This window comes from Phascolarctos cinereus, unplaced genomic scaffold (assembly GCF_003287225.1).
Source record: "Phascolarctos cinereus isolate Bilbo 61053 unplaced genomic scaffold, phaCin_HiC Scaffold_4;HRSCAF=312, whole genome shotgun sequence".
NCBI lineage: Eukaryota > Metazoa > Chordata > Mammalia > Diprotodontia > Phascolarctidae > Phascolarctos > Phascolarctos cinereus.
In genome coordinates, this window is record NW_027555847.1 from 586,625,252 (window position 1) to 586,652,753 (window position 27,502).

Here is a 27,502-nt window from a genome sequence, read left to right on the forward strand (position 1 = left end):
GAGGAACCGCAAGAAAGAAGAAACAAAACAGAAGGAAAAAAAAGAGCAAATAGTATGCTTCAATTTGCATTCAGACTCTGTGGTTCTTTCTCTGAATATGGTTAGCATTTTCCATCATGAGACTTTCAGAAATGTCTTAGATCTTTGCATTGCTGAGAAGAGCTAAGTCTATCAAAGTTAGTCATTGCACAATGTGGCAGTGTACAGTGTTCTCCTGGTTCTGCTCACTTCACTCAGCATCAGTCCGTGCAAGTCTTTCCAGGTTTTTCTGAAGTCCATTTGCTCATCATTTCTTATAGTACGATAGTATTCCATTACATTCATATACCACAGCTTGTTCAGCCATTCCCTAATTGATGGGCATCCCCTCAATTTCCAATTCTTTACCACCACAGAAAGAGCTACTGTAAATATTTTTGTACATGTGAGTCCTTTTCCCATTTGTATGATCTCTTTGGGATACAGCCCTAGAAGTGGTATTACAAACACTATACTTTAATGATATATTACTAAAAAGTCTTTGAGATAGGCTTATAGAACCATCTTTATCCTAATGATGGTCTGGAATCACTCATACAGCATGTAAGAAATCATAGATCATTTTGCAAATTTAGATGGTGCAGTGGAATGGATGAGAGAGGGATGAGAAATAGATGTGTTGTAGTCTGTACCAGGAAGCTACATAGAATCTCTTCCAAATTGAAAGGAGTCAGGAAATCCTGCATCATATGTGTACTTGGCAGTGCAATGGAGTAGATGACTGAATGGGGAAAGAAAGCATATATTAAAGTAGACTGGAGAATAGCCTCAGTGTGGCCTAAAATTCCATATTGTATCAGTGACTCAAACTTACCATGATGCCGCAATCATTTCTTAGAACGTACTTGGTGGCAATACCTCAAGCCATACTTAATATATTTAAATGCTATATCCCAGCTTGATACTGCATCGTGGTATGGTGGGCAGACTTGCCTGTGTCAGTCATGAAAACCTGGCTTTAAGTCCAGACCCTGACATAATGGACTGTAACACTGGGCAAGTCACTTAGTTTCTCTATTCCCCAGGCAACTCTTAAATCTGTATGTTGTAGAATTGTTGCTGTTCTACGTTGGTAGAGGGGAATTTTCCTCACCAAAATTTCCCTGCAACATTTAAATCAGGTTTAGATAGATAAAATAAAAAATTAGGTCTTAAAATGTGCCATGTCAGCTAGCATAGAAATTGCTTGCTGCAATATAACTTCACTGATTGGGATTTGTGGCGGAATGGACAGTAGCCCAGGATAACTTTGGAATACTTATTTGTTTTGATCTAGACCTATGATTTCGTTGATATGAGAAACTCCTAGTATGCAACTCTCTTCACAGATGAAAATCAGAAATTTGTCTATAAGTTATAGTCCAAGAGAAGTGCTTGGGCCACTGAGAAGTTGTGACCTGCCTACATTCACGTGGCTACTAAATGTCAGACAGAGAAAGGACTTTAATTTAGATGCTTCTGTCAGCGAGGCCTACCTTTTATCCACTATGCCATGTTGCCTCCCTGGCTGTGCTGTAGGGTAGCTTAAAGTACCTATGGAGAAAAAAAATGTCACTGGGACACACAATTATAGCACAACTGCAGTGTGTCCTTGTGACTTTTTTTTTTTGTGGTAGCTTAGGGGTGTAATCCAGAAAAATAATAGCAGTTGATCTTGGGTTGGCATTAGTTAGAAATATGATGGCTTCTTTTGAACATAAGTTAAGAGAACTAAAACATGCTTTATAATCAGCAAGTATATTTTGCAATGATATGTCTCTTTTCGTGCAAATTGTATGGAAAGGGCTGCTGGTCCTGTAGTTAGTTGCCTTTTAGTTACAGCCATAAACAAAACTCTTTCAAAGCTTCTTCAAATGTGAAGAACCAAGAAATTTTGGTAGGGATATTAGCTATTTTTTGCAGTGAGGCTGGCACGAATAACCAGATGAAGTTTCTAATTATATTGACATTCCAGTGAGCTAACTTAACTTGACTTTTCTGCTGTGTTTTCATTTTAGGATAGATACAACAAGAATTGAGTATTCTATTCCTTTAAGAGAAAACTGGGCACTACCATATTTTGCATGTCAAGTTGCTGCTCTTACAGGCTATTTGAAAAACAACATAAATACTTCTGTAGAGGTAAAATGCTGAACTCTAGTTTGCTGAGCTCATGTGTACTACCCTGTTAAAATAACTTGTCATTTTTCAAATTTAGGTATATTGGGGATCAAATATGGTTTTTTAATCCTTTTCTAGATTAAGCTCTGTCATCAGTGGCTGAACCATAGAAATGTCAATAGATCTTACTGTAATTGCCTTTCCCAGTTTTGGTGCATCAGGCTGCCTTACAGCATAAGAGAATGAATGTTTCCTTTTTCCTTTCTCTCACTTTCCTCTTTCCCTTTCTCTCTCTGTTTCCCTTCTCTCTGTCTCTCCCCCCCCATGTGTGTGTGTGTGTGTGTGTGTGTGTGTGTCTAGAGAGAGTGTCTGTGAACCTTTGTCGTCTTTCATTTCTTACTCCTGAACATTTCCCAACATATTTTTCACTATTGTTCCCCTGTCCACCTTTGCGTTGAAGTCTTACCATGTTCTTCATAGATTTTTTTTTCTGCTTCCTTATCCCCTGCAACAGATGCTTACATGTAAGATAACTTCTTTATGATAGTCTTTTTAAAATGCTTGTCATGGACACTGTGATACATAATATCCAGGAGTCCCATGAAATGAACTTTCTTGTAGTCATGATAAGAACTAACTCAGCTAACTCCTTTCTCTAAGGAGGGAGGGCCTTAAGGCATTCTTCCATTTAGCTTCAACTTCCTTTTGTCTTCTGATTTAATTTACGTTAAGATTGTTAAGATTAATGACTTAACTTCCTCTGGCCTTATCTCTCCTTGTTAGTCACTGGACACAAGAGTCTTAAATTTAGGCTGTGACCAGCTAAGTTAGTTTTTATAAATAACCTAACAGCTATGTAATTCTTAGCACTTTCTGCCCATTAATGTCACTTGAAGAGGACCTGCACAGGACTAAGGGTAATTTTGTATTTTTCTTTGTTTCATTGGTTTCTATAAGTTAGAGTTCATCACTAGTTGCCTGCTTACTAAAGATGAGCTTCTCTTTGCTTAGTTAGGCTAGCTAGAAAGGAGACATAAGGCTTTGGCCACATTGCGCTTAAAAACTTTCCTAGTCTGGTAAAACTTACCAGAGCTGGTACTCTCTGACAGCCTTCAGGGATACAAGGTCACCTTCCTGCCACAATAAGGCCTAGGGTGAAAACACTATGGATTTATAATTTTCTTTCATTTGCTTTATTTAGTTGAAATTATCTAAATGTTTATGATAATAGGTTTGGGGGATTTTTTTTAAGGTACTCAAATTAAGTCATACTTGGCAGAGTTAGGAATAGATAGCTCTTTTGCTTTTTGAGCTCAGTCCAGACCTAGCCTATTGGATACTTTCCTGATGATGATATTTTGTCTCAGAGAAAAACAATTCTTCCATTATCTAATAGGCTACACTTCTAAAGAAAGGAAGCAGACTAACAGAAATGAATTGCATGTGCTTTCAGCTTCTCTTTCTTCATTTCCTTTCTTTTACTCCTTCTTTCTTTACTTTTATATTTTTAAAAAAATCCGATCTTGTTAGGATTTCATATGTGTGTGCACGAACTTGGTTGGAGTAGAATATCCTTTAACATTCATGTTTTCTTTTTTTCTTTTTCTCTCATCCCTATTTTTCTGCTGTGAAATGTTCCCAATAGCAATAACTCACATTTGTATAGCATTTTAGGGTATGCAAAGTGCTTTAATTATGACTACTTTATGAAATAGATCATGTTATCACTTGCTTATAACGGGTTTCCTGATTCCAAGATTGACTTTGTTACACTGTGTCCAGCTGCCTCTGTAGTGACTGATTGTCTTCCAAAGATTCCTTATTCAGAAGACACTCAATGTTGTTATTATTATCCAATAATAATTATGTGGTCTCATAATGGATTAAAATATAGAGAGTTACTGTAGTTTAAAGTTACCCAGGTCTTATAATGGGTTCTATGGCCCCAGCTTCATGGGGATGACCTTGGATATCAATAACAACACTGTTGATATTTAGGTTATACCTCTTGTCTCCCCTAGAGATTTTGCTATTTGTTGGTGAGTGCGTCAACATATACTTTCATGATGATGTGGGAATACAGCCACTATCTTCTGTTTCTTCAAGCAATCTCCTTATTCCTCCTAGACTCCTTTTCCCTCATGCAAACAGACAAGGTATTGAGACATTTTGAATTTTTTATTTTAAATACAAACAGTTCATTGTTTTCCTTTTTGTCTATGCTTTCAACATATTATGCCTTTAGAATAAATATTATTATCAGTAAACATTAGAAAGAAATTTGTTCTGTAAGTCTACAATATCCTACTTTCACCTAAAAGTTTAAGCCATCCCCTTGAGGGAGGCTTACTTTGGGAATGGGAAGAATAACCAGAAGTACCTATAATGTAAAACCAGTGAAGAAGCATCAGGAAATCTTTTTTTTTTTTTAATTAGGGGTTTTTATCCAATTATAAAACATTTATTTTTTCTTCTCAAAACCCCTGAACAAATATTTTTGAAGTCATACCCTTTAAGGTCTTGCAGCTCCTTAAAACATTCATGGCATCTGAGCTGTCTCTCACCCAGATGCTGCTCCCTATCACATGAGATTTTCTTTTCATTCCTGAGGCCACAAATCCCCTCACTAATGTCAGATGGGGGGGGGAGCAAACTGATTTCTTCTCTTTGTTGTATTTTAAGACTCTTTTAATTATTGACTTTGGACTCCTGAAATTCCTCTTTTGCTGACTTAATATCTAGTTCACACCTGACCTGTTATACTTTATATTGATGGACTATCTTTTCAGTTTTTGAAAGATTCCTTTTTCTCTGCAGTAGCTTTTTACACTTAACTTGCTAGCTAATTGTGCTATTCCAAGCAGATCACTTTTAGCCACTAGTAATTTTGATAACCTGTACACATGTATCCTAACTTCTAGTAAAATGTTCCTGTGGGTTGTTGGCTTTTAAAAAAAATCTACCTTTCTTTTCCAGAATTAAATACTTGTATATTTCAAAAGCAAATACCCTGATCCACATTGTTTTGCAGTAATATTGTTAATATATTACAGACATAAACTTGGGAAACCCTATCATAATATCATTAGGCTGATTGTCCACTTATGACATTATTCCTAACTAATCAAACCTCAAAACATCATTTTGTATTTTGATGTCTTTTTTATGTAACCCATTTATTAATGATTAGGTAGGGTATGCTGTTGACCACATGGTGGATTTATTTTTCTCCTTTCACTAGGATGTCAAATTTAATAGAAATGTAATTGGTATAATCTCTGGACAGACCCAGAGAGTACATTTTCATGGAGTAACACTAGAAGTGGTGGATCTTTAGGGTGTTATCACTAAGGACTTTAGAAGTCAGTGTTCTCATGATTATGTAACAAAGGTTCCACAAACAATTTTACCTGGCACCTACTTTTAGAAAAATTTCACTATCCTGATTAAATTTAGTACAAAACTCTGATTTAGAGACTTATATTTTAACTCTTACCTTCATGTGCAAAATGTTTTTTTTCTAAGCTGAAATAGTTTAATTCATTATCAACAAAAACATCTGTTTGGTACATACTGTGTGTGACATTGTCCCATGTTACAAGGAATCGTGAAAAAAATTTTAAGTTGTGGTTCAATTCAGTCAAACATTTATGGTTATGACTGAACCAAGGTAAATCAGAGAAAAGATATGTTTTTAAATTTAGCTTATTCTTTGATACTTCAAAGAATAAAATAAGTATTGAAGAATGAAATAAATTTTAAAACACATGTTGTATTCTATTTGAATTGGTTTTAATTTTGTATCAACAGGTTCATGAAGTGTACAAAATCTATTTGTTGTCCCTCTTCCTGGGATATTTACTACAGTTTGAAAATCCAGCTTTATTGGTATCTCCTTTATTAAGCTTAGTAGCTTCCTTAATGCTTGCTAAATGCCTACAGGTAATTATGGTCTATCTTTATTCTGTGGTGTTGTGTTTTCTTGCTTCACTTTTTTTAACCAGTGAACTATAGTTCATGTTTATCTTTATTCACAGCTGAATGTGAAAAAAGGAACTCGTATAGCCAGAATGATGAAAGTGATGTATTTTTATTTGATATTTACCCTAACAGTGATGCTGAATATCGTAATGAAGGTAAACTTTTCTCAGAGATTAATAGAGAAAGGTAAACTGAATGATAAAATATATTGGATATAATTGTCCACTAAAAATAAGAGAGCAACAAGGTGATGAAGTTTTTAACATTATAATTTTCATTTGAACATTGACCAGACCTAGTTGAGTTGATAAACAAGGAGAGGACAAGTCTTGAAAGAGCCAAAATAACTTAGCTGTTATGGGGGCCATTATTCAAAATAATGAGACTTTTAAAGGAGGACTCCTAATTGGGGCATTTTATTTTCTAAGTTAACTGAGATTTCCTTCTGAAAAGTTGTTTTCCTTCAACTTTGAGTCTTCTTTTTAATATATACTGTTTTATACAATATGCTAGATTATATTTTTCACTTAAAATTTTTACTTCCCATTACCCAATCTAATCATAATGGAGTAAATGCACTTCAGAAGAAAAGGCTGTGTGTTGCTTTATAAAGAGTGGAGCTCATTGTTAACATTTATATCATATGCTTAATTATTATAATTTTGCCTTGTTATTCCTCTGTGTTCATTCTTATTATATTAACATATGTAAACATATCTTTACTCCCTCAGACATTTGTCCCACACAAAGAAAATGGGCACATGTTAAAGTTCCTTGAGGCAAAATTTGGACTAAATATGACTAAGTAAGTTTGACCTTATTACTTATTATCTAGAAAATAAAGAATAAGCTGTTCAAATTAGAAAACTGTTATTTACAGAAGAATTAAGGAGATTTTTTTTTCATATTTAAAAAAAAAAAGCTACATTTATATCCTTACATAGAGAAGATGTAATTTGAAAAACCCCAATCACATTAGTGCTGATTTTTCCCTTATTGTGATAAAGCAAAAGGATAGGTCAGATAGGGGAGGGGTTTAAAAGAATAAAGAGCCATGTTAACTTAAACATAAGTTAGAGCCAATATTAAAGGCATGACAGTTTTAAATAAAAATTGCTTAGGGTGGGGTGTTTCCTAAGTGAACTGAGAATGCCATCTGAAAAGTTGGTTTGATCCTTGGGTAAAGAAATTTACTTTGTTGATTTTTATTTAAAACACTTAGAGGAGGAGCTTTTCTACCAGAAGGAAGATCCTGTATCAGAAGCAATTTGAACTCTCCTATACTAGGTACATGATTCTGCATAAAATCTGACAAATGTAATGAACTCTCAGAATTCAAGTACATTGTAGGAGTGCCCCCTCTTTTGTTAACCCTTTTGAGTTCTATTACCCTTTCTCCAGAACCATGAAGCAAATACTAGGTTGTTTCTTTTGTAGGAAAGCATGTTTATGCACAAGTAAAATAATGTGACAAACCATTTTTTCGTTGTAGTCAGATACAGATATATAAGTTAAAACTATAATATTTAATAATACAAATTAAGATTGCGACCTGTACTTCAGTACTTTAAGGATCTGTGTGCTTTGTCTGTGGGTATACCTGTCAGAGATGCAGATCATAACCCCTTTAAGAATTAGTTGGTGCTGTGTGAGAACTGAGAATGTTAAGCCTAGAGGAAAGATGGAGGGAGAACATGATAGTTGTCTTCAAGTATTTGAAGAGCTACCATCTACAAGTGGGATTAGACTTATTCTGCTTGACTGCAGACAGTAGAACTAAGAGAAGTAGCAATTAGAGCTCACCAAAAGTGGGCTGAGCTGCTTTGGAAAGTAATTAGTTCCTCTTCATTAGAGGTCTTAAAACCAAAGCTGGTTGACCACTTCTTGGTGTGTTGTAAGGGGAGATCTTGATTAAATATGGGTTTGAATAGATGAGTCTCTTAGGAGTCAAGAAGGCTAAAGGTAGAAAGGGCCCTTTTGAAAAATGCATGCTTAGGCACCTGAAAAGTGCATGTTTGCATTTAAGTTCAGCCTTTCGTTTCACTGTAAGTTAATTCAAAGCCATATGTTTCTGTGCAACATTTTAACTTTAAATTCCTGTTGTTTAAAAATATTGTTATATTTAACCTCAAATTTCAAATCAGCAAATAGGTATTTTTTTCTTATTGTGAACTTGAATTGTGTTCCATTGATGTCTGTGGTCAGTGATTTTACTTGCTTAGAATATTATCTTAATGAGGCCAAAATGATAGGTTTTATTTCCATCCAGGGCAGTTAGCTAAAAATCCTTCAGTGAGTGATTGGATTATAAAACACAGATTCACATATAACATAGATACTTTGCTTCCAGAAAAATAGCATCATGCTTTATACAAAGAGAGATCATTGTTATGCTATTGCAAATATATTTGAAGAATGGAGTTTTCTGTTTTTAATTGAAAGGTAATTTGACATTCTGTATACATGAAAACTGTGGATCCTTTTCATTGTCATGCTTTCTTTTCTCTTATAGGAATTTTACAATGAATTGGCTCCTTTGTCAAGAATCCCTACAGGCTCCATCTCAGGATTTTTTTTTGCGATTGACACAGTCATCTTTATTGCCTTTTTATATCTTAGTTTTAATTATTTGCCTTTTTTCTGTGATACAGGCTATTTTTAGGAGAATCAAGTAAGTATCCAGAAGGTAGCAAAGCATAGGCGAAAGTGCTTGGGTTCAGAAGACCTCAGTTTGAGTCCCAGCTCAGCTCCTTGCCTGTTGTCAGAACAGGGGTAGATCATTTAGTGCTAATTTGAAGTTTCAGTGTCCACATCTGTAAAAGGGGGATAATTCTTATACTCTCTACATAGAAGGTTGTTAGAAATATCAAAAGAGAAAAATTTTTGTGAAGTACTTTGTAAATGTAAATATATATATTTTTCAGCTATCATTATCATTGCCCAAAATACTGTAGCTAAACGTAAAGTTCCTGTTTTGTAATATGTTTACATTTCCTGGTAAATAAGAATATTGTTCAGTTCTTCCTTCAGTGTTTTGTAAGATTCTGTTATTTGTGAGTAGTTAACCAGTGAAAATTGAAACTTAATCTTAAACAATCAAAAATCTGGTGTCTAGCCAAATATAAACTCAGCATCTGAATAAGTAGTGAAACTTTGTGAGATAGATACAAATTATTTTCTGATTATTCAGATGTTGAGTTGATTCTGCAACAAAAGTAACTGCCATTGCTTCTATTTTCAATAGTAAAAATGAAGTTGATAATCTAATGTGAATTAGAGTAGAATTTATTTTCTTTTGAAATGGTAATGTTTTGTCATTGTACTCAAGTTATTGGAAGAAATATCCCTATTGTTTTGAGTAAGCTTTTACAGAGGAAGTTCACTTACTAGCCTAATATTTAGTTAACAGCAAGATGTTTATAACTTTTAAAAATCTGGTCAGTTTTGTTCCTCTTGGTAGTGTGGGTGATTTAATAGTTAAATTGTGTCCTTGAGAACATTTTCATCATTTTTTTAAAAAGCTCTTTGCAAATGTTTAGTTTTAAGGGCTTAATTTTAGCCATGATACTCTTAACTACCATTTATTTTAACATTGCCTAGTGAGTAAATTGGTTTTCATTCTTGAATCAGTTTGGCATCAGGTAATGGCAGCTGGCATTCTCTGGAAGTCATCTGAAAAGACTTAGAAGTCTTCTCTCTGGATTAAATGGCTAAGGCTAGTAGGTCCAGATATTTGGCTAACAAGATATTTCTAGATGCTAAAAATCTTTGATATTTCTTTCATTTAATATTTGAGTTGTGAGTTACGACCTGATTCAAAGAGGGCAAAACATCCTTGAATTTTTTATATGAATTTGTAAAAATTAAAAATGCTATTTTGTTTCCATAGTGGCAAACCCCTAAAAGAAATAGTTACCCTTGAAGATGGTCAAATTGGAGAAAGACCAGAAATAGTTTATCATGTAATTCACACTATTTTACTGGGTTCTCTTGCAATGGTGTTAGAAGGGTAAGTATAAATTTATTTGGCCTGTGTATTTTTAGGGTGAATTATTTTTCTCTTTTGGCAACAAGCTGTTTTAGGAGACGTGCATATTTTAGGAGAATATGCAACTAAATCCATGCAAACTTTCATGATTTCCAGGAATTCATCCTGGAGTGTTATCTACCTCCTTTAGCATTTTGAAATTTAATAGAATGCCCCTTCATTCTCATTTCCCTCATTTCCTTTACAAATTATTATCTCACTTATTATTTAGATAAAATTTATTTTGTAGTCTTCATTTGCATAATTATTTTTCATGTATCTTCTCCTTACATAAATTTCATATAACAGTGGGTTTTCAGATATTAATGTCAAGCTAAATTTGTGCCATAATTGCTTAATTAATCTGAGTTTTTCCAATGATTCTCGTGTTATTGATATTCAGATCTTCAGATCTTCCTCCTTTTTTTCCTACCTCTATACAAACTCAGAATTCCTAATCAGTTACTAAACTTCACAGACAATCATTTAACTTCATAAGAATTAAGTGTCTACTATGTGTGTAGCACTGAGGACATAAATGTGGAAAAACACACATTGCTCTCAAAAATAAAAAAGCATCCAGTCAAACAAAGGGGGTACATACACCAGTGGTTTCAAACTCAAATAGAAACAGATCCTCATGGTTACACATTGACTTAGAAAACCACAAATTAATATGACCATGTTGCATTGTATTTTTATTTATTTTGTTAAACATTTCCCAATTACCTTTTGTTTGTTTTGTTTTGTTTTGTTGCTAGGCAATGGGGTTAAATGACTTGCCCAGGGTCACACAGCTAATAAGTTGTCAGGTGTCTGAGGCTACATTTGAACTCAGGTCCTCCTGACTCCAGGGTTGGTGCTCTATCCACTGTGCCAATTAGCTGCTCCCCTAATTACCTTTAGTCTGATTTGGTCTACACTTGGTCGGTTTGCAGGCTATGAGTTTGTTACTTCTGAAATACACAAATGATTATGATACAAGGTAGAGTATATTAAGTACAAAGGAAGATTCTAAGAAAATGTAATAAGTTTAAGACAGAATTTCTTTTAGTCATGGGGATCAGAGAAGGCCCTGTGGAAGATCTAGAACCTGGTCTTTAGGGAGCAGAGAAGGTTTTTAATGTGTAAAGGCATGCATTCCAGGTCTGAAGGATATCCTGCTCAAATGAATATAGAGTTGTGAGAGGGCAAGATGATATTGGGGAATACTAGCAGTTCATTTTGGCCGAGAGGTCAGATGACTTGCTTGTGGTCACAGGAGTGATTCCATTCTTACTAGGCTTAAATGTACCTAATTTATTTTTTATTGATTTTGAGTAATTTTATTCTTATTAACTAATTAAAATGACTTAACTATTTGTGATTAATAAGTAATGAAAAGTGCATCCCTCTAGTAAGAAAAGTAGTATGTTTTATGATGATAATGATAATTTACATTATATAAGGTTCTCCTTTGATTCTTACAGCTTAATGTGGTAAGTGCTCTTATTCTCCCCAATGTACAGTTAAGGAAACTGTTTCTTTACTCCAGACATGCCAGTCTCTTTGCCATGCTATGCACATAATTTGCTAATCTCAGCTCCATACCTTTACTTACACCATTCTACTTACCAATGAAATCTCCCCACCCTTCTGCTAAATTCTGTTGTCTTTTGCACCATAAGCATAGTGTTTTACCTGTCTGAGCTCTCAGTTTCCTTATCTGTAAAATGAGGATAATAATATTTGTACTACCTACTACTAGTATTCCTCATAATTTATGAAAAACTTCTAATGTAAGACTAGAGGATTAGTTGCCAGCTATTTTTCTCATAGTCATTCTACACTTCACTGAGGTGTAGAAATCGTGCCTTTTTTATTCTTGTTATCGTGAAGTATCTAATACCATGGCAGGCAGTACATGTTCAGTACATATTTGTTGACTCAGTGAATGAACATTATTTCTTAGTTCCACAGCTATCCTATTATGTAAATACTTTTTGATTAATGTAAGTAGATACAAATTATCATGTGGAGGTCGTGTATGTGGTACATCCAAATAATATTCTGTCAGTAACAGCAGGTGTCAGGGGACATAAGATATAAGAATAATATTGTTCTTTTTGCTGTTAGCCTTTTAGGTTAGAGGATGTATCCCCTCCTTTAGTGTAATCTATGATGACTTTTATTTGTGAATTTATTTTAATATTTTAGAAATCCATATTTTTCACCTTTACTGCCTCTTGAGTTGTGTGAGTTTACCATCTACTTTGTAATTAATATTTCCTTACATGTAGAAAACTATGTGCCAGTCATGGCTTTATAGATTTTTGAGTGTGTTTTCCTTGATTTTCATTCTTATGTAGTTTGGAGTCCTAATCTTTTGAGTCTCTCATCATATAACAGTTTCCATGTGTATGATAATTATGTCATTGGCTATGAAATAATTTAATCGTTGGCAAAAAGTAAAGGCTAGGCTTGATCTATTCCTTATTTAATATTGCAGTATCATCTGGGTTAGAAACATAGCTCAAGTGTTGACCAGGAAAAAAAAAATATTTCTCCCAAAAGTTCAGTGCCTCATCTTTACATAATTTTTTTTTTCTCCTCCAGCATGAAATATCTTTGGACTCCTTATGTGTGCATGCTTGCAGCGTTTGGTGTATGTTCTCCTGAACTTTGGATGACCCTTTTCAAGTGGCTTCGATTGAGGGCTGTACACCCAATATTTTTGGTGAGCTGCTGTTGTTCTGTGTTGTAATGCTAATGAGTGAAATTGAAGTAACAAAGAATAGAATAAACAAATAAGATTATTGGGATTAAAAAACATAAAGCATGAAAAATTTTAAATGATTAGGTCATGTGAGAAGTCTTCAAAAGTTAGTTACCTAACTAAAAGTTATGGTTCTCTTTCTAAGGTTAGATAAGCCCAGTAGGATATGTTTAATAGTAATAATCAGATTCTTTTCTTCTGATAACCGTGCCTGAGTAATTTATGGCAGTCTTATCTTAGAACATTTAACAGTTGGCACCCAACCACTTTTCTTTTTTATTGTAATTCAGCTAACTCATCAGCTTTTTATTACTTTTAGTAACTGGAATGTGCTGAGTAGGTATGTACTCAAACATATATTAAAATGATTCACATTGAATATGTGTTGGAGATGTTATTTTTTACTTTTGCTTCACTCATTTCTTCCATTTTCAGTTGTGTACTTAGTCTCCATTTTTATACATATTGAGTCAAAATGTTATTTACAATTATTTGTTATTCCTTTTAACAATATCCTAAACAAAAAGTTCATGTGGAAGGAAGATGGGACATAGTCTTTATTATCATAGCATGCACAAGTAGGACTAGCAAACTTGCAAGTATGAGAGGCAGATTTTGATTCAGCATAAGGAAGGATTTTATTAAAATAGTGACTTCTCTAAAGTCTCTTCAGTTTCTAATTCTATAATATTTAGATTGCATTAAGATCTTTTGTAACATAATCAGTAATATAAATGAATGTGAAAATCTTAGTGATCCCTGACCCTTTTTGTTTTAGGCTCTTATTCTGAGCATGGCTGTACCTACTATTATAGGCTTTAGCTTATGGAAAGAGGTAAGATTTTTTTTTATTATTTAAAAATTTATATGACCCTCATTATTATATTGTGGTAGAAATTAATAGGCTTTCCTGTGTGACCCTGGACAAGTCACTTAACCCCAATTGCCTAGCCAAAAATAAAAAAAAAAAAGAAAAAGAAATTAATAGGCTTTCTATCTAATCTACAGTGTAGCTTAATGTATTGATAGAGATAAACTCTAGATATTTATAATTGTAAAGATATATAATAAAAGGCTAAAATCTTTTGAGACTATACTATTAGAAATAAAATGTTATTAACTGTAGCTTAATACTACTAGTGTTTTAATTTTTGATTGGTAAACAATATTGATTTAAAGATAGAGAAAATGAAAACTACATACTGTTCTATTTTAATCTTTATATGAAGGAACTAGGTAATTTTGCATAGAGACAAAATCCAGCTTCTTTTAAACATTCTAGTCAAGTATATGTTTGACAATTTAGTATATCTTTTATTTTTACTAAAAAGCAGTGTTTAGCACTGGGATGCAAGAAATATTTAATCCTGTCAATTTTATTTTTCATATCTAATCTATGAAGAGGCAGCCTGTCATAGTGGTAGAGAATCAGCTTAGAAGCCAGGAAGACCTGGGTTCGTGTTCTACTTCTGACACCTGGTAATGTGGGTGATACAGGGCAGGCCAGTTAACCACTCAGTCAGTGCTCTAGACGAGGTGTCAAATGCATAGCAGGAACCAGAGTAAAAGTAATTGAAAAAGATTTAACAAAATAAATAAAAATACAATAAGACACGTTAATGTGTGGTTCTTAAGTTAATATATGGCCTGCAGGGATCATTACGTATAGTTTAGAGGGTTCCCACCCCGCCCCTTTCTATTTTGAGTTTGACACCATGGCTCTGGACAACTCTAAGACCAGTTTCAAAGAAAGTACCAACCTGCATTAGTAGGTAAAATTTCCTTACCTGGCTGTCCCCTCCACCAACAGAATGAAGTCTCAGATCCAATACCTCTCCCTAACCCAAGATAGACAAATTATTGTTGTTACTAAGACACTAATAATAGTAAATTATTGTTGTTACTAAGACACTAAGAATAGTACCTTATATCTCTTACTTGTTATAGCATACCTATGAGCTGTTCCCATTTGTAAGATGTGAGAATAGAGAATAGATCGCAGACGTGTGAGCTTTTCCCTAAAGTCATATAACAATTGAATTGGTAAAACACTCATAATGTAGCATGTGGCTTTCCTCTTATTTTCTTAGCTTGCCATTTATGAAGCTCTTAAAATTTTTGGCATGAGGCAGTCTTACCATACACAAATGGATTTTGTAAATATCAGTAATTAATTAGATCATGTGAGTGTGGCTATTTTTAGAAAATTTTTCCGTACAAGAAATTTATAGTTTTTTTGGTGTGTGGGTTTGGTTTTGTTTTGTTTTGTGCAAGGCAGTTGGGATTAAGTGATTTGCTCAGGGTCACACAGCTAGTAAGTGTCAAGTGTCTGAGGCTGGATTTGAACTTAGGTCCTCCCAACTACAGGGCCAGTGCTCTATCCACTGCATTACCTAGCTGCCCCTAATTTTTTGATTTTCAAGAAAAATTTAATATCTTAGGAAAGCCACTGACTTTATTGCATAATTGATTTTATGAATCATTGATCCTACAGTCTTAAATGGGTTACATAATATGATTTGTATAAGCTATAAATCTGAAATAACAAATTTTGTATTGCAAGTAAAGATGGAATAAGAAATTGGAACATTGTCTTCATTATGAAGCCAAAGACATCCAAAGAATTGATACCAACAAAGCTAATAATGTTGAGAATAAAATATTATACCAATTCCAGGTTTTCTAGGCATCTATAAAATACAAATGCTAGAAATACTGTGGCTTGTATGACACATGAAACTTGGTAGAAACTTAAAAGTTACTAATAACTTTGTGTAAACCATTCATTTGAAACTAGGATTAAATTTGGATGTGTTTGACAGAATAGGTAGAAATAATTATTAATCTAATTGTTATTTAGGAACCTTTTTTTGAACTCAAAGTTCAACATAAAAATGACTTAGCTATGTGAATTAGGCTTAGTAAAAATAGACACTTCATTGAAAGAGAGCAGAAACCTATGACATTCTTTGCATCAATGAAAACAATGTTAATTTGTGTTGTATTCTATATTTCTTTTAAGATCTTAGGTTCTTTGAAATATTATGAAAATGTTTAGAACTTTTAGTTTATAATGTATACCTTTGGGGCTTTTGTTTTGCCTTTTAGTTTTTTCCAAGAATAATGACAGAACTTTCAGAACTACAGGAATTCTATGATCCAGATACAGTGGAACTTATGACCTGGATAAAGTAAGAATTGAACTTCAGTAATAACATAATTTATCCTATGTAATTTTATTTTAAAATACCTCATGTGTTTAGCTGTTTTAATTAATTCATTTCTGTCTTCAATGCATGATTCAAAGGAGGAAATATTCCCACCTAAAAAGTTAATTATTAGATATATTTAATGTTTGAAACTTTCAAGTGCTGATTTTAAAAATTAATAAAATTTTCAAATCTAAAACATTGTAGTTTAGGATTTGTAGTTTTGTTAAATGTTTCTTTGGCTAATTTACTTTGAGAGGTATTACACTTGTGAATTTGAACTATATCTGAAAAAAGTATGTTGTCTGTAAAATGTATAATTTAGTTCAGCAAACATAACCTGTACGATGCTGGTCAAATCTCTCTGGACCTCAATTTGCTTATCTGTAAAATAAAGGCGGTCAGTAGATGGCCTCTGGAATCCCTTCCAGCTCTAAATCTGTAATTCTGTTATTATGGAATACTAATAACATAATGCAGTGTAATGGAAAGAGCCCTAGTCTTAAGATTCACATACCAGGTCTTCCACTTACTAAGTATAAGACTATGGTTGAGTTACTTAACTTCTCTCAGACTCATCTGTAACGTGGAACCACTAATTATGTCAGCAGTACCCACCTCACAGCATTGTTCTGAAGAAAATATATAATTTGATGGGCTCGGCAATTATCATTTACATGATTAAATAACTTACCAAGTTTTGTTTTGTTTTGTTTTTCACAAAAATTTGAAGTGTATTAAGTTCCTATTGTATGTGAGACATTCTGTGGAGGTACTGAGGGTCCAAAAAGAGAGAAGAGACAGTTGCTACTCTCAAGGCTTTACAGCTTTGTTGAGGAAAAGATACATGCAGACAACTTTGATCTAGGATGGTGAGAGAAGTGCAAATACAAGGTCCCAGCCAAGTGCTAGGGGAAATTTGAGGAGACAGAGAGCACTTTTCACTTATGGAGGTTGGTGAAGGCATCCCAGGGAAGTGGTTCCTGAGCTGGCTCTTCAAAACAAGGACCAACTAAAGAAGGCAGGGGGGAATGAAGGGAGGGGAGCTTGTTCCAGATAGAGACAGGTATGTCCAAAGACACACAAAAAGGAGGTGGTAGGACAGGAATGGAAATGACATGAAGCAGATCAGTAGGAGTTACTTAGGGTTAGAAAGGAAGGAGCAATCGTATTGTGACAGACTTTGAGTACCAACATCAGTTTGTGCTTTATGTGGTATTGAAAGGCCCCTGGAGATTTTTTAATGGAGGAATGACATAATCAGAGCTGTGCATTGACCATGTGCTTAGGCAAGTCATGTGAAAGGGTAGAACAGAGGAAATAGCACAGTTCCAGGCACAGAGTAGACACTTCAAAATGTTTATTGACTGATGGAATAGACTGGTTGCAAAAAAGATTAGTTAGCAGAAAACTAGTCCAGACAAAGATAAAATTATTGTTAGCATTGTAAACTGTGAAGTACTACAAATAATTTTCATGGTATATTTTCCTTATTGAACTTCTAGTCTTTATATAAACTGTTCTCATTATTATGCATCCCCCTGGAAGGAGAGCAGACCTTAGAGTCAAGGCCATGTAGGTTCAGTTCCTTCCTCTGAAACATACTGGCCAGTCACTTGACCTCTCAGTGTCCCAGGCATCTGTGAGGCTATAAGTTGCAGGGGTTTTATGCATCTTTGTTGGTAGAGAGACCTTCCTCATCAGGAATTCCCTTCATCAATAAAATCACAGGTCCAAGGTGAAACAGTGCAGTTTGCTAATATCGAAGCAATCTCACTACACCATATCCTTAGCTGTGTAGAACTTTTCTCTCAACAGGTCAAGTAACAAATTTCTGGATATGTCGTTCAAAACTCTCTACCGTCCTACCTTTCTGTCCGTATCTTTAACTTTAACTGTCTCTGTCTTCCATTTGAATCTACCTTACTTCCTTATTGCTCTCATATGCTTGATTCTTCCTCTTTGAATTTTATCTAATTTATCTTTAACTCAAACATTTGTCCAGCTCAGATTATTAACCAGAATACATTTATCTACTCTTTTAAAGGAAACCTTAACATACATCTTTTAAAGGAAGTTTTTATCTGCTCCAAACCACCACTTTTATAACTCTCTAACATCCAGTCCTTGTTTTGTAGCAAAAATGTAAGTCTCCCTTATTGATTTCCATTGGTTCTCCTTAGTGTAGACTTAAAATGTACTTTTACAACCCCACAGTAGTGAATGCTTTTGGTTTATGAATTTAAAAGGTGTCTAGATTGCATATCATGAGGTATTTTTTAAATCAGTCTTTAAACTTTCAATAAGTATCTACTTTGTACCAGGCACTGTGCTAATATAATGGAGAAAAACCTAGTAATTATTACTTTCTTATAAGTAAACAAACCAGAATTTATACATCCAAATGAGAATTGTCCCTTATGTAGCATTTGTCGCCATTGCTCAAAAGAGTACCTTACATCTAATAGGCTTTTAATAAAATAGTTGTAGAGTTGAATTAGAATTGCTTGTTAGTATCAGATGCTTATCCTGAGAAGGGAAGCTTCTACATGGAAACAACTCTGGACTGGCGATCAAGTCATCTATTTTGTCTCAGGTCTGCTAATAACTAGAAGTAAAACTTTAGGAAAGTAAATTCATCTCTCTGGGCCTCCGTTTTACCATCTGTAAAGGTAAGGGTGTTGAATTAAATAATTTCTAAAGATCTCTTCCACTGTAAAATACTAAAAATGAAACTTTTAAAAAATATATCCTTAGTGTAGCACATTATCATTTTGAGGTTTTTATTGTTTGAAATAGTATTCAGAGTCAGGGGAGGCTCTATCTCATATTATTACATCATGTCAGGCTACATCATATTCTTTGGCAAAAAAAACAAGGTGGGGGACCCATAAAGTCACAAGATTGAGTCTTCTTCTGTGGCCTATATACTGCTTCAATAAAGTTCCCAGAGTGGAATTCTCAAAGTATTTTGAGTAAAAATAAGTATCTTTATTTTTAAAAATTTTTAAAAATTATACTTTGTACATATAAATCCTGGTTTAAAGCTATATGATCTGAAATTGTGGCCTAAATAGTACCTATTTTTTCTTTTTGCTAATGTATGCACATCTTAAAAGTCATCTTGAAATTCTAGGTTTGCATCTAACATTATGCAGCCCTGATTCTATGATTACTAAGCATTGTGGATCTGTCGCTGTGTATAATGTGTAGTTTGCTAGTCTTTTAGAGTTGATATAAAATATTGTTTTAAACAATATACTTGTCTGTTAAATATGTAAATCAATGTTGTTTTGCAGAAGGCAGGCTCCAGTTGCAGCTGTGTTTGCAGGGAGTCCACAATTGATGGGTGTGATTAAGTTATGCACTGGATGGATGGTGACCAATTTGCCTCTTTACAATGATGAAGACCTTCTGAAGAGAAATGAAAATGTAAAGCATTCACAATTTTCCATTTGGGCACTTGGTTTCTTATCACAAGCCTGTTTTAATATAGTTTGCTTATTAAGATATCTGTGAAAATGTGCATATGTTCAACTGATTGTAGCAATAGGAAAATCTGAAACAACTTTAGAAAGCTAAGTTTAAATCAACTTTTTTTCTCTTAAGGCAGTACAAGGTACAAAACTGTTCAAGGAGCCAAAATTAAGCTTGTCCTTTACTAAGTTCTTTGTTATTAAAACAGTTTTGAAAAGATTCAAGAAGCAAGAGCACAGTATCCTGAATTACCTTCTGTCCCCCCAAACACCGTATTTTCCTATCTCTGGGTCTTTGATCAAGCTTTTCCAAATGCAGAAAATATCCTTCCTTCTTCCGTCTTTGCCTATTGAATTCCTATCTGTTCTTTTAAAACCCAACAAATATCACCTCTTCTAGTAAGATTTTCTTAATCTTGTCAGTCATGAATTTTTTCCGATGGGATCCCACTTACTACTTTTTTAAAAAATCTGTATACGTGTATTTATGCTGTATAATTCATGTTTATTCTCCATCTTTATCTATGTACCAGGCTGTAAATTTGATGGGCAGAGGGGACTTTGTTACCTAAATACTATATCTCCCCTAGTGCCTGGTAAGCATTTAATAAATGTTTCTTTGATTAGATTGAATTGACTTTTTTCCCAGCTACCATTGCTTTAATAATCATCTAAAGTTCAGATTAGGGCTCAGTGGATAGAGTGCTGGACCTAAAGTCAGGAAGACCCATCTTCATGAGTTCAAATCTGGCCTCATATACTTACTAGCTGTGTGACCTTGGGCAAGACATTTAATCCTGTTTGCCTCAGTTTCTTCATCTGTAAAATGAGCTGGAGAAGGAAATGGCAAACCACTCCAGTATCTTTGCCAAGAAAACCCCAAATGTACAACTAAAATGAATGAGTAACAACAAAAAGTTTAAATTGCTAATTGCAGATTCTTCTATTTTTCATACCCGAATTTCAAATCTGCTACTAGGCATTCAATTTATATGTTTAACTACACTTCAAAGTCCACATTTCCAAAACAGTTACCTTTCCCTCCCCCACAAGTAAATCAGCTTTTCTTCTTGCCTTCCCTGTTTCTATTAATGGCACCACCTTCTTTCCACTTAAACTAGGTTAGGATCATCTTCTATGCCTTCCTTTCTTACATACCACATTCAGTCATTTGCCTTCTCTCAGTTCTGTCTTTCCTATTATCTTTTCCATTCCACTACCCTAGTTCCGACCATCATTGCCTAATTTAAGTTCTTTGAATTAATTTTAATAGATTATAGAATTTTAGGACTAAAGGAAATTTAGAGCCCATCTAGTGTCTGTCATTGTGATTGGAATTATTTTCCTTATCCAAAATAAAGCAGAGAGCAGGGAGAAGAACTAAAGGAAGGGAGAATTTTAAAAGAGCTTTTCAGGTCCTTCAGAGTAGAGTCAACAGAGTTTAAGGAGTTTTTTCAAATTCCCATAGATGTAACTAGAACCTGTATCTGCTGACTTCCAGTCTAATGTTCCAAACCTAATTTTTGTATTTTAATTATTGTGTGTAGAAGCATTTCAGACTTTAAGATAGGCATAATTTAGAAATTAACAGTTCTTGTCTTATTTAAATATGGAGTAATAATTGTCGGTGATTCAAAAAACATCAAACTGCTGAAATTTGGTATTTAGCGTTATAGATCCAGGAGAAAGCATGAAAGAGATTTCTCTTCGATTTTTTTCTTTCCACTAAGTAACTAGTGCCTGTTACACCTTTGCCATGTTTTCTTCACTCTTTTCTTTGTGGATTACTTTGGAATATAAGTGTATTAGTATTTTTTCTCAACAAATTGTTAATCATAATTTCTTAAATTCCTCTTTGGCTAACTGCCATATGTAGCATATAAAATAATTACCCTGTCTCTCAGGAAACTTAAATGCAGATTATATATGAATAAATTCTACAGGGGTGTTGGAAAAGATGATTTGTAAAGTCCTTTCTTGTTCTAACTTCTAATCCTAGGAATTACATTTTGAGCAAAGTTGAATTCCATTTCCAAACCCTTACACTAATTTGTCTTCTCCCACAATTGAACCACAAGTTCATCACAGGCAGAAGCCACATGGAGGGTGCTTTTGGGCACCCACAGATCTGCAGTGCACACAGAAGTGTTGAGTAGGTAAGTATTGGATGGTTGGTACTTTCATACATTGTGAAGTCATTATTTTGTTCTCTAATCTCATAGATCTATCAAATCTACTCAAAGAGGTCTGCTGAAGATATTTATAAGATACTTACATCCTACAAAGCTAACTACTTGATTGTGGAAGATGCCATCTGCAATGAGGTGGGAACCATGAGAGGGTGTAGAGTTAAAGACTTATTGGATATTGCAAATGGCCATGTAAGTAACTATTTGGAAGATTAAATACTTAATATTTATCTTAGTATAGGGAAATGAGGTTCAAAAATTGATTTTCAGGCTTTATTTTTAGACTTTACACTTAAAATATAAACAAAGAAATACAGTTTTTGTTACTATTACTTGAGATTACAAACTTGGATGTGCTAATTTAATTTATGCGTTTATTTCAATTCCTTATTCCTACTAAGCTTTCTTTCATCCTGGTCTGCAGTGAAACTGTCTTTGGCATCTAAAAAATGATAGAGGAGTTGGGTTACCTGATAAGTGGAATTCTCTGGGAGATACTCTCAGAGACATCCTTAACTTCAGAAAAGGTCCCTCCTCCCAGACCCCTTAGTTAAAATATAAAGATTTGCCTTGGATAAGCTGCAGTCTTACTTTCTCACCCGGTAATTGAGAGTTGATAATAACTATACAAATAGAAAATTGAACTTATGGCAGTTTCTCAGTATTTGTTTTTCTAGTCAAGTTTGAAGACTAGCAAAAGCTGACTTATGAAATCAGAAAGGCTATGGACTCTTTGCAGTCTTAATTTTGAAACCAAAGGAATAATTAATTTTGGTTTCAACATTCCTGTTGTGGAGCCCAAGTTCATTAACTCATGTAGTGGCTATGCCTTGATGATCAAATTAAAGCTTAAAGATCAAATTAAAGATTAATAGGGAGACAGTGTGGTTTAATAAAAAGAGCATTGGACTTGGAGTCAGGAGAAATGAGGGTTTGGATTGTGCCTCTCATTCTACTAGCCATGAGCCTCAGTTTCTTCCTCCATAAAATGGAAATAATAGTTTTAATGCTTACCCCAAAGGATTATTGGGGGAATCAAACGAGATAATAAATGTAAAGTGCTTTGCAAACTGAAAGTGCCTTAAGATGTTGGTTTCTAATATTGAAATGGCATACAGTCTATGTACATCAATGATGTAGTGTTCACTGAAATTTTTGCTACTTTTATTTGATTTTCCCCTAGAGCTAAAGCAAACATTTTTAATTTGCTGTTTTGTATATTTTGGTATAGGTGGTTTGTGAAGAAGGTGACAATTTTACCTACTCAAAATATGGACGATTTTGCCATGAGATCAAAATTAACTATTCTCCATATGTGAATTATTTCACTAGAGTATACTGGAACAGATCCTACTTTGTATATAAAATCAACACTGTGATATCTTTCCAGTCCTGAAAAATAGCGAAGCCTTCTTTTCAAAGACCGACATGACATGAAGAGAAATGGGATGCTATTTTCCTACTTATGTATTCTTTTGCAAATCAAAGTTTGTACATTTGAAATGTTTTTTTTCTTTTCCCCTTGCTTTGTTACCAGATCCAGACTTTATAGGCAATATAACATCAGAACTTATGGTGTTGATAATGTATCAAATATTGCACTTTTTCATTTACCAGCAACATATCTTTCTTTTGCATTGGTCTTTCCATATTTTACCTCCTAAAATATTATCACATCTTCTCTGTGGATGTTTATCTAAATAAAGTATATTAGAACCCCATTATCACATGGATTTGAATATACTGAAGGTCAAAACATAATTACATGCAGTGAAACCTTAATATAGCACACAGTTGGTCTATAAGGGAATTATTCTTATACTGTATACCATGGCATATTACTTTACTAATCCTTACAACAAAGAGTTAAGGAAAACAGTAGATGTTAAAATAGTGTAGTTCTAAATGGGCATTATACAAACAGAAGTAGTTTTTTTAAATGACACTAAGCTTTGTTTTTTCTAGTGTCCAAAATCAAAATATTTATGATATTCATACAAATAGTTTGGTTTTTTCTTAAATATTGCCTATGAGTACATTACTTTCTCAATATATCCATGCATAATATAACATTTTAATTCTGTGTTATTATTATTAGTATGTGGTTAACTTTTGTCACAGTGAAATGATCATACATTTGATACCAGTTTGATTATGATAAAAATAATTATTGGTGCCTACATTTTTAATATGCATTTCAAAGGCCATTACCATATATTTAAAAATATAAATATTAGAAATAAAACCTGCTTGGATGTTTCTTGTCAGAATTTTTAATGCAACTTAATCCTTTTCCAGCTACTTTAGTAGTATAAATAATTTTGTCTTCTTGTCTCCATTAAAGAAAATTGAAGCTTCTTAATTTAGCCTGACCCAAAATAAGACTGCACATGCATTAGAAAGACTTAAAATTACTTATGATCTTTGCTCTTAACTACATCTATGCACTTAGTGGTTACTTATTAAAAAGAAAAACTCCAAATAAATTATTTGTCATTTAACAAGCTCTCCTACAAACATCAATACTGAAAACTGAGTGGTAATTTTAATCAGCTTTATAGATTTGCCATTTTTAGAGTTTTATAAGTCTTCTTGTAGTCTCTTTAAATTTGTTATATTTTAATTGCTTACAATATTTGCTAAAACATCAAAATGTTTTATGAGCAGTGGCAACCTGTAGATATATTATGTTCAGGATGTAGAGATAATGCTTAGTTTTTTCCTCACACTCTTGCACAATTTTTTTTCAGTGTTTAGTTATTAAAAGAGTGCTAAAATTACATACCTACCATTAAATACATTAGTAGGAAAAATCATTCTGTTTTCATATGCATGAATGTATTTTTGAAAAATCGTGTATTCTTTTACTGCCTATCAAATGCTGAGTGCATTCAGTATTGATGGAGTTGTCATGAACAGCATATCAGTTTCATTAGTCTTCATTTTCACATGTATAATTATAATTATAGTAAAGCATCTTCAGGTGGTATACTTTAACTGTTTTACTTCTTTGGTAGTGAGTTGCAAGTCTTTCGCTTTATAATTTCTGACACTATTGAACTTGTTAACTGGACAGATATTATGTGTCATGCTTCACTGCACAAGAGTGTCAGATTATATAGTAAAAATTCTATAATGGTATATGCGTTGAGGATGTCAAAAAATACTATATTAAAAGCAATCTATGTCTTTCTATTAGAGGAAGAATAAAAACAATAATAGGAAATTTGCCTCCCAGTGTAGCATCAAAAATTTAGTTAGCTGTTCATTGATCTATTCATTGATTTCATTGATTATTATTGATCTTATTATCTCATGTTTCACTGAGTGGGTTTGAGGTCTTTTTAAAAATTATAATAAAAATTTTCTACTTCCTCTAATTGCTTTTTTAAACAGATTCTTTGATGGATTTGAAGAAATTTCTAGTTGAATTTAAGAAAATATTTTCATGTACAGCTGTTAAAAAGGAAAACCTGAGCTCTTTAATGGAAAAGATTATGTTGGACATTAAATGACAGTTTATGGTGTTCAATTTTAGTATGTCCTAAAGCCACATCAAAATCTAGGAAACTTTGGGGGCAGCTAGGTGGCGCAGTGGATAGAGCACCGGCCCTGAAGTCAGGAGGACCTGAGTTCAAATCCGGCCTCAGACCAAACACTTGACACTTACTAGCTGAGTGGCCTGGGCAAGTCACTTAACCCCAGCTGCCTAATTTTTAAAAAAAAATCTAGGAAACTTTGGGTGAAAGTAGCAAAGCCATGTGCTGATTTCTGCCTATGAATTAATATCCTCACTTGTGTCTTTGCAGTTTCCTTTTATATGGTAATATGACCTTTCCTTTATATATCCCTAGCAGTATAAAACAATGTTCATAGTTTTGAGAGTGAGAAGTATTTATGAAAGAAATCCAAATATACTTTGCTTTTGATATTTTAAACTTGTTAAAAATAAGTGCCTTGATAACTGTTTTCAGCTTTTCCAAAAGTTGTTAATCCATTTTTGACCACTTTCTCTAAGCAAAATTATGATAATATTTCCTTATTAAGCTAATTTTCTAGGCAGTGTGCTCATTGTGTTTGTTATTAGCATTTATGGTTGGGTAAAAAAAGTGCTAATACTTTTAAGGCACCTATGCTAACTAAAATATTTTGGTCATTTGGTTATGCTCCAGAACTCTAGGGTAAAAAAAAATTAAAAAACTAACTTGCACATTTAACAAGGCCTATTGCACCAAATCTTTGGTAACCTACTCTTAGCAATTCTTCTTATTCCTGGCATCTTTGTTATTGAAGTTTTTGTTTGACTTATTTTGTTTCAGGCTTAATCTATGTTGTACATCTGCAGTACTTGGTTAAAATTGTGTCAGTGTCAGCTGAGATCCTTTTTAAGGATGACTGTCCAAACCACCAATAATCACATAGCAGTATGCCAATTTTTAAAGTTTCAAGAATAAGAAAAAATGCTAAACTGGAATACAAAAGGTGATGGTCAAGTTAGAAAAAGCTTTGGCACATAGTTATATGCTTAATCTTAAATCTATAGGTTCAAGCTTCTCTGAATTCCCATTTAAAACCAAACTGAAGGAAAACTGAAGCTGTATGAGAATTATTAACTTATACCATAATCATATTTACTTTTGATGATTTAATGAGAATTTTAGTCCTTTTTGCCTTTGAACTTTTAAGTATTCCTTTTATATGATAACTTATATGCTTCATTTTACACAGAGAGCATGTGCTTAAAATTGTATATACATTGATTTCTTTTTCAAATAAAAATATTTTAAGTGCACTAAGGACTCATGCTATTGAAAGAATCCCTGTTTTTCATCCTGTAATTCCATGAACCTTCTATAAAGAAAATTATGGCTCACTAATTTATTCTTTGTGTAAATCTCAGCTTTTTCATGTAGAATTTACTTAAAGTAAATTATACCAGCAGCAAATTATTGGTACATTTCCTTTAATGTAATAGAAAATATGAGTGATAATCTAAATGAATAGCCCAAATATTACTTACCAGTATTTATTTGATTCCTTTGCCTTGGTGATTCTCAAATGATAGCTTGTGTCCTTGACATGCATTTCTCCACCGTTCTTTTAGTTTTTAAGTACGAAGTTTCTTGATATTGCTTTAGAGAGCTAGAATATGTACCTCTTGTGTCTCATTAGTTTTAGATTCCAACATCTGTCAGTTGTAAGAAATTGAAAGTGAAACTGATGTAAGTATGGATAATATATCCTTAGAATAATACCTCATTATCAGACAATTTTGTTCAACTAAAAATTGAATTAAATCTAGAAGTTCGAAAGGGATGTTTTTCTCAGCTGTCTCTTAGTGTCCATTATTATTTAAGAAATTTTTTGTGTCATAATTTAAAAGCCTAAATTTAAAATCTAAAAGATTTTGTGGGACCAAATATACTGAGTTGGCATAGAGATACTTTGTGAGCCAATTATCATCAGTGATCTCTTCCTGATAATGATTAGATCATGGTGTACATAAACATGGGGGCAGCTCTTTCACAGTATACATGCTTCTCACACTTAATAAGGTTATAAAACTGTATTCACTTAATGGAATGGAGGCAACCTAGCCAAGGAATTGCTTCCTTCTTGAATTAATTTGCTAATATTACTTTCAGTTTTTCCAACTGTCATTTTCCCATTCTTTAGGAATTTGTACAGATACTTAGGTGTGAGAAGGATACGCACACTTATGCTAA

General features: G+C 33.5%; 1 protein-coding gene across 3 annotated transcripts in view; it reads left to right on the forward strand.

Annotated features, from left to right (window-relative positions):
* The window catches only part of DPY19L4 (dpy-19 like 4), a 48,508-nt gene extending 21,855 nt beyond the window's left edge, over window positions 1-26,653 (forward strand). For all 3 annotated transcript variants that reach the window (XM_020968651.2, XM_020968660.2, XM_020968665.2), the window contains 13 exons: window positions 2,037-2,160; window positions 4,161-4,295; window positions 5,950-6,081; window positions 6,177-6,275; window positions 6,852-6,925; window positions 8,633-8,791; window positions 10,010-10,129; window positions 12,743-12,863; window positions 13,681-13,737; window positions 16,011-16,093; window positions 19,411-19,543; window positions 21,810-21,968; window positions 23,008-26,653. In XM_020968651.2, coding sequence (XP_020824310.1) covers window positions 2,037-2,160; window positions 4,161-4,295; window positions 5,950-6,081; window positions 6,177-6,275; window positions 6,852-6,925; window positions 8,633-8,791; window positions 10,010-10,129; window positions 12,743-12,863; window positions 13,681-13,737; window positions 16,011-16,093; window positions 19,411-19,543; window positions 21,810-21,968; window positions 23,008-23,172 — 1,561 coding nt within the window. In that variant the 3' untranslated portion in view covers window positions 23,173-26,653. The remainder of the gene's footprint in view (window positions 1-2,036; window positions 2,161-4,160; window positions 4,296-5,949; window positions 6,082-6,176; window positions 6,276-6,851; window positions 6,926-8,632; window positions 8,792-10,009; window positions 10,130-12,742; window positions 12,864-13,680; window positions 13,738-16,010; window positions 16,094-19,410; window positions 19,544-21,809; window positions 21,969-23,007) is intronic.
* Window positions 26,654-27,502: the final 849 nt, after the last annotated feature.